We start from the raw sequence: 11,606 nt of genomic DNA, 5'->3' as shown, positions 1-11,606 counted from the left end.
GCCATGTGAGCTGATTAGTGAAAACTCTGGGCCTTAGCCATTTCATCGCTGTGTGTGTGTGGGTGAGAGAGAATTATGTGATGTTCGGTCAAAGCATTGGTAGACATAGTTTTATAGACGTGTTCGCCATCTAGTGGTATATTATCTAAAATGCATGTTGGGTTTTTTGTAGACGGTGGAGCTCTATGCTAAAGTGTGTGTTTCTGATTCCATTCCAAACTTAGAGGAAGACAGAGATTCAAAAATAACAGTCCTCAAAGAAAAAATCCTTAAAACAATTAGTTACAAAATTATTTACACACATGGGAACATCCACCAGAGTACCTCAAGCTTTGCCTTTAAACTAACAAGTAGCATATCTACTCTGCATCTCTGTCGTTGAAAAGTAAACAGACCGCTGTACTTTGGAATGTGGGTGCGTGTCCATGGTAGAAGAGTGTTGTTTTTTTAGTGATAGTGATACCAGAGAATCAGACAGGGATGGCAACAGTTTACCCATCTCTTCTATGGTGTGTGATGCTGCTGGACTGCCAGCTGTGCTAGGGAGGTAAGTCCTGCTCTCTCTGCTGATGGTTTTAGTAGGTTTCTCACTAGTAACAAGTATACCACTCTCACAGTTATACACCAGCAGTAACTGCTGCAGCCTTACCATCTCTCTCTCTGGTCCTCCAGCCCCAGTGTTCCTGTCGGGCCAGGCAACAGACAGTGTGCTGAAGAGACAGCGGCGCCATAACACTGGGGTGTTCCAGGATATGTTATTGCGGAACCTGGAGAGTGTGTGTCTGGAGGAAAGCTGTGACCTGGAGGAGGCCAGGGAGGCCTTCGAGAACGATGAGAAGACAGTGAGTGTGTGTGTGGACATGTGTGTGTGGTGGGGGGGGGGGCCTATGGGGGTTAGAGTCCTCCTTGAATACGGTAGTGTGTTATGATTGAGTATGATATTTATTTATGATATTTTAAAGATTCTGTATGGATTTTTCAGATTGAGTTTTGGGTCGGTTATGATGGCAAGTCTTTGCTTAATGATTAACTGTCGTGTTGGCACGAACAGAGACAGAACTTTGTGTGTGTGTCTGGTGTGTGCTTTGTGGGCAACAAACTGTAGCGTTTAGCACTATGAATCTTGGTATACCATCTCAAATTGTGTAATATGTCAATAATGATGAGTGTTATGTCTCAGATGAGGACCAGTGTAAGTCGTCCCCGTCTGAACCAGGCGTCCTGTAATGACTAGCTGGGCTCCTACACTTGTACCCGTCTACCAGGCTTCACTGGGATGAACTGGGAGGTAGGAGAGTCCTAAACACACCGCACACTTACTTGACTTAAGCCTTTATAAGGAGCACAGGCCTTGACGAATGTCCTCCGTTTCACTTGGTTCAGGGCAAGTTTTTCCAGGTCACAGCAGTTAAGGTCGCGCTGCCATCTCTGCCTAGACGTTTCTCCTATAACATTTTTTACATTTGACATTTTAGTCAATTAGCAGACGCTCTTATCCAGAGCGACTTACAGTAGAGAATGCATACATTTCATACAATTTCATACATTTCATTAAAAAAAAATTCTGTGCTGGCCCCCCGTGGGAATCGAACCCACAACCCTGGCGTTGCAAACACCATGCTCTACCAACTGAGCTACAGGGAAACCAGATGTCAATCATAACAATTTGAACCCATCACATATTAACATGTCTCTTTAGACGTGGGTTGAGGACGCATGTTTCTCTTCGCAGTAACAGCCAGGCAGTGTAAGGTGAATAACGGAGAATGTATTCTGTGGCACCTATGGGGCACAATGTAGCTGTGCAGAGGGGCTACAAGCTGCCTCAGAATGGAGTCAACTTTAAACCTGAAGGTAACCACAATTTTCGACACATCTGGTTGCACATTTACCAGAATCTTACTGAAGTACTGTGTAGCAACATGTTATTACAGTAGTGTGACTACAATGTTACTACATTAGTGTATAGAGGAACTTGATGTCAAGTGTTAGAAAGGATGGGGGTTGCTAACTTTGGATTTGCATGTATACATATAGTACCAGTCATCAGTTTGGACACCTACTCATTCCAGGGTTTTTTCTTTATTTATACATTATAGAATAATAGTGAATACATCACAACTATGAAATAACACATATGGAATCACCCAAAAAAGTGTTAAACAAATCTGAATATATTTTATATTTCAGATTCTTCAAAGTAGCCACCCTTTGCCTCGATGACAGCTTTGCACACTCTTGGCATTCTCTCAACCAGCTTCATGAGGTAGTCACCTGGAATGCATTTCAATTAACAGGTGTGCCTTGTTAAAAGTTAATTTGTGGGCTTTCTTTCCTTAATGAGTTTCCTTAAACCAAGCGCTATGATGAAAGTGCCTCTCATGAGGAGCGCCACAGGAAAGGAAGACCCAGACTTACCTCTGCTGCAGCGTGTTTTTATTTTATTTATTTTCTCAGCTAAGTTGTCACTACTTTTACAAAATGTTCTTTGTGTAGGATTTGTAAATTGTATTCATGACAAATCCCTAATCGACAACTAAATTCTAGGATGATACATTTTGATTGATTACAGATGGATTACTAGATTGTTTAATTTATTGTACCCCTCCAGGGGAGCATAACATCTATGCCAAAGAGGGCACGGAGCAGGACCATAAGGTTTTGAAGCAGTACAAAACACCCTCTACAACTCTTAGCGGAGTCTGTACAATCATAATATCGCCCTGCTGCGCCTCCACACCCCCATCCTCTTCTCCTCCCACGCCAGACCCATCTTCCTGGGGCCCAAGGTATTCACCGAAGACTTGGTGAAGGATGAGTCCCCGGCTACAATCAGCGGCTGGGGTCGCACACATTACAGAAGGTAGAGGTGCCATTTACAGAGAGGATACAGTGTAAGGATAGCAGTAGTGCCCGTATCACCAAGTACGTATTTCTGTGCCGGCTATGCTGACGTGGCCAAAGACTTGTGCCGGGGGAGAGCGGGGGTCCCCATACCAACCGTTACCATGACACCTGGTTCCTGACTGGGATTGTGAACTGTGGGGAGGAGTGTGCCAAGGAGGGGAAATATGGGGTGTACACCAGAGTGTACAACAGACTAGCATTACTATAGATGGATATGTCACGTTATGGCGGTGACCAAGGACATGCTGCATGATGACCTGGACGACTAACGCTTGACCTTTGACCCTCAGGGTCCTCTGTCTTGTTTCAGGTCTCATTTTCAGGGTTCAATTCATAAGATGTCAATGTTGTATTCAAAGAGAAAGCGTCTCCATGCATCATCTTCCTCCAATCTGCTGGTGAGAACACGTTTTACAAGACAGATACCTGTATGTCCAACAGGTACCTACTGTACATCATGGTTATTCATAAAACAATAAGAGTAATATTTACTGACGGATGAAGGGACGAAGGCAAATGGCTGTCTGCAAACCACTAACAATTGCTTTATGGTATTTTACTATAGAGAAGCACAGTTTAAAACAAGGTGCAGAACAAATGTATTATTTTAATAAATACTTTATTTGGTCTATATACAAAAAGCAGCCAAACAATAACAATGACTGTAAAACAACCTGAAACCTGCCATGTTCAGTCAATATTCAGTTTGCCATGCAATTTCTCTATTGAGAAACATTCAGCAACAAGCTTACAGCGCTTGTCAAAGACGCACAGCATTTAAGCATATACTAAACAAAAATAAATTCAACATGCAACAATTTCAAGGTTTTACTGAGTTACAGTTCATATAAGGAAATCAGTCAATTTAAATATATTTATTAGGGCCTAATCTATGGATTTCACATGACTGGGAATTCAGATATGCATCGGTTGGTCACAGAGGCATAACAAAAATGGGCCTCACAATGGGCCTCAGGATCTCATTGCGGTATTTCTGGGCATTCAATTTGCCATCGATGAAATGCAATTGTGTTTGTGGTCCGTAGGTTATGCCTGCCCATACCATAACTCCATTGACACCATGTGGAACTCTGTTCACAACATTGACATCAGCAAACCATTCTCCCACAAGTTCCAATTCACGTGATCTATGGTTCAGAGGCCAGTTGGACGTACTGACAAATTCTCTAAAACAACGTTGGAGGCGGCTTATGGTAGAGAAATTAACATTCAATTCTCTGGCAACAGTTCTGGTGGATATTCCTGCAGTCAGCATGCCAATTGCATGCTCCCTCAAAACTTGAGACATCTGTGGAATTGTGTGACAAAACTGCACATTTTAGAGTGGCCTTTAATTGCCCCCAGCACAAGGTGCACCTGTGTAATGATCATGCTCTTTAATCACCTTAATATGCCACACCTGTCAGGTGGATGGATTATCTTTTCAAAAGAGAAATGCTCAATAACAGGGATGTAAACAAATTTGTGCTTATGGAACATTTCTGGGATCTTTTATTTCAGCTCATGAAACCAACAATTTACATGTTGCGTTTATATTTTTGTTCAGTGTATATAATTTTTTACATCAGAGTGCAAAATGTGTAGCGTTTTAGACCGAAGTAGCTCAAAAGAAAAAAAAGTAACATTTTGCCATATTAAGATGAAAGAACCCCCTTGATGCAATGCACGGCAGTCAAACAGGACTCTAAGGGTATATAGACATCATTTCATGGCGATGCATAGCTGCCTCACACAGAGACAGAACTTAAATAACACAAGAAATGTGCTGCTTCCCAAGCTAATTTCCACATCAAACGCAGACCTCCGACTTGACGTGGTAAATTCATATAAGTCCGCAATCAATATTTAATTAAGTGTTCGACACAGTGGGTATATTTCATGTTCGCTGTATGATCCTGTATGATCCTGTTTAATGGGAAACCTAAGATTACGTGTGAGGCGATGGAGGAGGAGAGGAACTCTCTCAAAGAGGGCTGAGGGAGACAGAGAGCGTGAAATCCTGGGGAGAATTACAGCAGTCTCTATTTGCTGGCTCCATGCTGGTAGCAGCTCCTCCCCATACCTCCAAAGACACATCTGAAGACCTGGTTAACACACATATCATTCACTGGGATCTCAACAGCCATCTCACCTCCACTGACAAACAATGAGTTTAGGAAATAAAATGGGAAATGAATCATAGGTATGAAGCAGGAAAATATGAAGCAGGTATTGCGTTCACAGACAGCTCAATTTCTATAGAGCCTTTGAAAATATAGTAAAGCGTTGTTTTCTTTCAGCATGCATTTTCTCTTGTAGACCTTCCACCCCAATAAAGTGCCAGTTGTATATAGGTCTGAGGTGAGGTAGAAGCAAGACTGTGTTTTGTTATTGCTGAGCAAACATTTATTGAAGAGACCGATTCCAAAATAGCAGGAATAAAAAGGCATTATGGCACGGCACGTTCTGGCATTTCAACTCTTGGAGAGCGTAAGAGAAGGGTGCCTTAAGGAACAAGACAGCATGGATTCCTAAACAACATGAGCATGTAGAATAAATGAACATGTAACCAAACAATAGGCCAACATTCAAGTATACACATCAAAAATTTTAAAAAAAAAAGTATATTTTAAATAAATGTTTCAGGCGAAACCTGGATTATAATGATCCATAAAAACACACACACACAAACACCCACCAACTGCATTCCCACTGAATGGCAATAATGGTTAAGAATCCCTCAGTCGAGAGGCAGAGTCCAAGGGTGTATAACAGTCCCAATCCAGCTACAGCAACCTAACAGAAAAGGCCATTGGCTGGTTCGAAGAGGAAGTGAGGGAATGAACTTTAAGTGCCAAATCTTTTCACATGTCCCTTGTCCTTCCTCAAAACCTTGTGCATGTGTGCTGGTGGAGCCCTGTGCTGTCCAAAGGTAAGGTAACATTCATTAAGTTTGTCCACTGTCCATCGCGGTGGGCAAAAGCAGGTCTTCATGTTATTGGCCCAGAAAAATGTTAATCAATAATCCAAAATGTAAGCTCCTGTGTCCTTCTTCAATTGGATAGTTGTCTCTCATCATGGCCAATCAGAGGACTATGAGAAAGCAGATTTTAAGATATTCTATCAGTCATGACCTCACAGTGTCTAATGTATAACAGTCCGTCTGGTCAGACTGTGAATCTGTGCAAAGGTCCCACAAAAGCTGTTCTATTGCTGCCTTCAAATGCTCCTCTGTAGTGGGAAATACCCGACTGGGAAATTACCACTTGAATGACCCTCCCAAGTCGGAATTCCAAGTGGGAAAGTCAGAGATAGGGTTTGATACCAGAGTTTCCAAGTTGTCTTTTCATCACTGACCTTTCACCTTTTCAACCAAAAGATGTTAAAGCAAATCCATTTTTGACATTGTCAAACGTATCAATGTGTACAATGTAGCTAGTTTTACCATATTGTCAACTTTAATCACGCTAGCTAACTGGATCATTAGATAGATCCTCTAGCTTGCCATTGGTTGAAGAATTGTTCCAGAGTTACTGTAAAGTTTCCCAGTTCCCACAAGCACTTGAAGGCAGCATTTGTCCTCTAAGGGGAGCTGAGCTTTCTGGCCTTCAGATTCCCTGGATCTGCATGAGAGAGGAGACAAATTATTCAAGCAAACCCATCAAATGAGCTACATGTCAGAGAGGAGGATCGAGAGTACAAATGGCTTAAGAAACCTCTTCCCCTGTACTGTAACCATACCGCCTAGTCTGCTGTGTCCCAGAACCCCGTGCAGGTTGGGGACTGGGATGAGGCTCTTCTGCCTGCGACTCAGGTTCTTCACCAGCCTGGAGATGGTGTGAGGAAGGGTATAAAAGAGGTTAAGGTGAAGGACGGGACACAGTAATGAACGTTGGCCGTTCACGGCGGCTTTGTGTGGCAGATTACCTGCTGGGTGTTGATGAACATTGGTGATTCAACATGCAGAATTGCTTAGAAATTAAAAGACAATGACAGCCGATAGGATTTTCCTGCACGGTCAGTTTTGTCCTTATGCCTTTACACCGGCTATATTAGGTTCCCTAAGTTTACAAAATCGGCACAGAGCCCATATAAAAGCCATGTCAAATAGGGTTCTGTCATCGGCAACCAACTTTACCACCAGGCATATGAGACGACACACTCACCAGTGGCCTTCGCTGTCCACGTGCTGCAGCTGGATGACGTCACCGCTCTCGATGGCGAGGTCATCTGGGCCGTCTCGTGGACATTCAGCCAAGGCCTTATATCTGCCTGGAGCCTGGGAGGACAGAAACACCTCTGTCAGACTGGACGAAGGATGTTGTAGCGCTGTATCCTACTAGAGGACGCCTTTAAAACATTTAGGAGCCTCAAGAGGTTCCATTCGATATTCTGATAAGCATATCTAAAAGGCTGTGGGTGAGGAACGAGGCCACACAGTGTGCACTAAGAGAGAGTGGTTGTACTGGTGTTGTGGAGAACCCGGCGCACCAGCTGAGCAGTGTCCTCCTCCTCGGTGTCTGACGGGTGAGTGGGGTCCTGACCTCCACCCCACTCCTCCAGACCCAGACAGATGTCCATTGAGTGAGGCGTGCCGGGCCAGCCTGGAGATGGACAAAAACACACGTTTGTTTTGAGTCACATTTTTTTTGTCTTGTTCCTCTTATATGGTGCCAGAAATAACCAAGGTAAATACTTGGTAACTATAGCGCTAAATGCCAATTCAAATCCTGATGTGCGGCCCTTACGGAGTCATTAACAAGACGGTAGAATCAAATGATAATATCAGTAGCTGTGCCTCCCCCCCCCCCCAGAGCTCCTCCATACACCCAGAGCTCCTCCATACACCCAGAGCTCCTCCATACACCCAGAGCTCCTCCATACACCCAGAGCTCCTCCATACACCCAGAGCTCCTCCATACACCCAGAGCTCCTCCATACACCCAGTGCTCCTCCATACACCCAGAGCTCCTCCATACACCCAGAGCTCCTCCATACACCCAGAGCTCCTCCATACACCCAGAGCTCCTCCATACACCCAGAGCTCCTCCATACACCCAGTGCTCTTTCATGTGAAACACCTGAGTCTTTAGGGAATAGGGATCGCAATATATACCAAAATAAATCCAATATCAAGTCAAGGGAGTTTCATGTACCATCTCTCATGACCCGGTCACCATTATAACATGTAGTTACCAGGTACCTACATGATTATGTTATGGGTATATGTATGAGGGAGTGGTGTACTCACTGTGTTGGTTGCGCTGGTGATTTGGGGAGAGGGACTGTGGGTCTGTACTGCTCCTCCCTGACTGTGTCCTCTGAGCTGAACGACGCCCTCTGCTGTTTGCTGTGGGTAGCGACACAATGAACAAACTAACTCTGTACTCGCTAACCTCATCAGACATGCTCCAAGTAGAAGCTGCCCATAGCCACAGATCAGCTTAACGTCCCCACATTCTAACCTTTAACCATTTAAAGGGGAACTGCAAAACTGACCTTAGATCTGTGGTTAAGGACAATTTCGACCTCAAACTCATCTCGCACCACAATGTTGATCTTTCAGACGCCAGCCAAAAGGCCCCACACCAAGCAACAATGTGACCAAGTGCAAACCAAGCTGACACAAAGACAGTGTGGGCTCTGGCCTGGTACACAGCAGACACGTGCCGGCGCATGGAAAGATATGGTCTCGATTTATCAAGTTCCTGGTTCATCAATGTATTACTTTGTCTAAATTTTACAAGCCAAATAACTTAGGATCATTTTAATTTAATAACCTCTCAAAAAGCGAGCCCCATCTAAGAAGCAGTTGTCGTGCTGAAAGCATGAGGAAATCAAGATAAAAAAAAATGTATAAGTTAAAAACATCCAAACCTTTTTTGATTTTTTTTGGGCATTCCATGCAAAATTGCAAATCCCATGCAAAGATGGGTGTAGTCATTTTGGGTAGCATGTCTGAGATGGAAGGTCTGCTGGGACATCAAAAGAGATGATGAAAAGTGCGTCTGGAGAATGTATGAGCCGAATGGAGTCGCCAAGGAAAGGAGTTGCAGATGACGGTCAGTATGCAAACACAGCAGCCTTGTGGGTGGTTTAGGTCAGCTGAGCCGTGCCAAGCCGGGCCGGGGCATGCGGAGCTGGGCTGAGTTTACCACTGAGCGTCAGGACGGGTCAGTGGCGCTGGGGGCGGGGTCTGTTGGGGGGGCGTGGCCGGGGGCGTTGCCGGGGGCTTCGAGGGCGGGGACTCCGGGAACGCAGACACATAAAGACATCGGAGGACAGCGAGACAAAGTCCAGCCCCGAAAGACAGCCCGTAGGAGCCCCTCCGGACGGCCGCACACCCCTGCAGGGGGGAGGGAGGGGAGGACAGCAACCAGACAGCAAAGGAGAAAGCGGGGCCTTCACACACACATCTTCTCTTCACACACACACCACCTTCTCCTCCTCAACCTCCTACTCCTTCTCCTCATTTCCCAGCTTTATACCTGCTTGTTGATATGCTCCCCCAACACCACATATCATAACCAGCTGAACAGCTCACTGAACTGCCTGCCACACTCACACCATCAAGTGGGGAGCTGCTGTGACAACTGAGGGGTGTCCTACAACACCCAACAAGACTGACCTCTCAGACACGGGCGGAGACCGTCGGATGTGGTCTGGCATCTGGATGTCCACACAACGCTCATCTGAGAAAAAAAGGGCAGAAGAGGAAGAGGCAAAAGGATCGTTTGAAACAAGAGAGGGAAAGGGAGATACCTAGTCAGTTGTCCAACTGTTAGGTGCAGGTTAGGACTATTGATCTGACATGAGATGAATTAAACCAGCTCTTTGCGGAGTGCGCTTTGGAGAGTGATGTGAGCGACGTCCAAACCTTTGAGGAGTTTCTGCTGGTTGGTGAGGATCCTCCGCAGCTCTCCGAGCCAGGCCGTCTTAACCTCCACTGTGGGAGCCTGGGAGACGGACAAGATCAGGACAGATTAGAACGCAGTCAACGTAGAGTAGGAAACACACTTGTCTTTGCATCTTACAGGCATGATTTCAAAATGGCACTACAGTAGCTTAACACATACTGTACTGTAGAAATACATTACATGGCATGAAGTTGTCACAACAATGAACAGAACAACGCACAGACAATGAACAAGCCAGTGGGTGGTAGTTATAGTCTTGGTCCTTGTTCGGAGAACATAATGCTGCATGAACAGCATCAACAGTCACTTCACAGCAGGGATGATCCTTACCTGAACGACGTACACCTCCTCCCTGCCACTGTACCAGATCTCAAACTTCTTCACATCTCCCTTGACGTTCTCTGTAATCCCCACCGCACTCATCTGCCAGGACACACACGCACACACACACACACACACAGTCTGCACCTGGGGCCTACAAGGACATGCCACGCGTCACGTCGGCGACACTTCAGCTACATGCCACATGGCCGGCCCGCCCGCCGACACACACTCCTCCGCTGTGTGAAGGCAGGAAGCTCAGGCGTACACCAAGAGGAGGAGCAGCGGGTGGTGACGCCATCCGTCACGCTCCATAAACATAAACACACCCTGACACACACCCACTGACGCCTTGACACACAAACCAAAACAAGCATCCTTGCGACAGGGAGCATGTGTCAGAGTGTGCCGCCTACACACACAAACACACACACACACACACACACACACACACCTTCAGACAGTGCTTGAAGCTGTAGGAGGGGGTCTTGTCTGCACCCTCTCCATGCTCCTCCCTGCGCTTGCAGAAAAGCAGGGCTCTCTCGTACAGGAACAGGTGTCTCTGCGTGGGCTGGAAGCGTGCCAGCTCCTTCACACGGGTGGGGCCTTTCTTATGGCTGATCCACACACTGAAAGAGCCCTGCATCAGCACCCGGCCCAGGTCACACAACTCTCCCTGGGGGGGAACAACACACAGGGTCAGAGATACAGGATGGCACACTGTCACACATATAGGACAGCACACTGTGTCACACACAACCAATCACACACACAGGACAAGTCACCTGGTAGCCTGTGATGGCTATCTGATGCATGGAGTCGTTGACTGACTTGAGGAGGTGGAGCATGGCTGCTAGCGCCGCCTGTAGCTCGGAGGTCCCCTCACAGCCTCCTGCACTGTACTTCAGTAGCTCCTACAGCACGCAAGCACACCAATTAATGTCTGGTAGAGATCAATATCTGGTAACAAAGAAATCCTGAAATTCTCCAGCTGTACTATAAAATAATAGTCCTTGTGTTGCATGTAAGATGTTCCTTATTTTGTCAGATAACAACAGAGAATCAGGGGACAGAATAGGGGGAGCAATCCCCATTAAATCAGACAGGATTTCTCTCTAGTTTCATCTGTAATCCTTCACGTCCTTACATTCAACTCATTGAAATAAATGTCCCTAGGTAAGGCAAGGTTATGTCATAGTGCTGTTAGCACTGACAGGACTTTGGGGACGTTGAATTATGATAGAGTTTCAGCACAGGTAAAGCTAATGTGAATGCTGCAATATTGGCACGGTGTGCTGCGTAGAGGCGTGTACGTTTAGTGACCTTCAGTAGTAGCTGGTACTTGGTAAGGCGTTGTACTGGTTTCAGCAGGTAAGAGTCCAGGCCCAGTTTGTGTTCCAGCTTCTTCTGACACTCCTGTAGAATATGGCAAGGAGATATTGGGACGCGTTTGTTACGGTT

At 45.7% G+C, this 11,606-nt stretch overlaps 1 protein-coding gene, 1 long non-coding RNA gene and 1 pseudogene across 4 annotated transcripts in view; 2 read left to right on the top strand and 1 right to left on the bottom strand.

Annotated features, from left to right (window-relative positions):
- Positions 1–461: 461 nt before the first annotated feature.
- On the top strand, positions 462–2,229 carry LOC115172832 (uncharacterized). Its single transcript, XR_003871503.1, has 5 exons — positions 462–547; positions 673–842; positions 1,181–1,288; positions 1,733–1,854; positions 2,191–2,229. It is a non-coding gene; the product is annotated as an uncharacterized LOC115172832 (long non-coding RNA).
- A 110-nt stretch (positions 2,230–2,339) lies between these two features.
- Positions 2,340–3,727, top strand: LOC115165259 (coagulation factor IX pseudogene; annotated as a pseudogene).
- A 2,717-nt stretch (positions 3,728–6,444) lies between these two features.
- Positions 6,445–11,606, bottom strand: part of LOC115172813 (proto-oncogene DBL) — a 25,200-nt gene continuing 20,038 nt past the window's right edge. For all 3 annotated transcript variants that reach the window (XM_029730586.1, XM_029730597.1, XM_029730606.1), the window contains 10 exons: positions 11,469–11,561; positions 10,931–11,059; positions 10,600–10,821; positions 10,155–10,247; positions 9,785–9,863; positions 9,536–9,599; positions 8,159–8,257; positions 7,399–7,511; positions 7,074–7,186; positions 6,445–6,734 (listed from right to left, as the gene is read on the bottom strand). In XM_029730586.1, the coding sequence (XP_029586446.1) occupies positions 7,170–7,186; positions 7,399–7,511; positions 8,159–8,257; positions 9,536–9,599; positions 9,785–9,863; positions 10,155–10,247; positions 10,600–10,821; positions 10,931–11,059; positions 11,469–11,561 (909 nt within the window). In that variant the 3' untranslated portion in view covers positions 6,445–6,734; positions 7,074–7,169. The remainder of the gene's footprint in view (positions 6,735–7,073; positions 7,187–7,398; positions 7,512–8,158; positions 8,258–9,535; positions 9,600–9,784; positions 9,864–10,154; positions 10,248–10,599; positions 10,822–10,930; positions 11,060–11,468; positions 11,562–11,606) is intronic.

The sequence above is a fragment of the Salmo trutta genome, chromosome 3, assembly GCF_901001165.1.
Source record: "Salmo trutta chromosome 3, fSalTru1.1, whole genome shotgun sequence".
In the NCBI taxonomy this organism is placed as follows: domain Eukaryota; kingdom Metazoa; phylum Chordata; class Actinopteri; order Salmoniformes; family Salmonidae; genus Salmo; species Salmo trutta.
The sequence above is the reverse complement of the archived record's forward strand: the minus strand, read 5'-3'. Positions and strand labels throughout refer to the sequence as shown.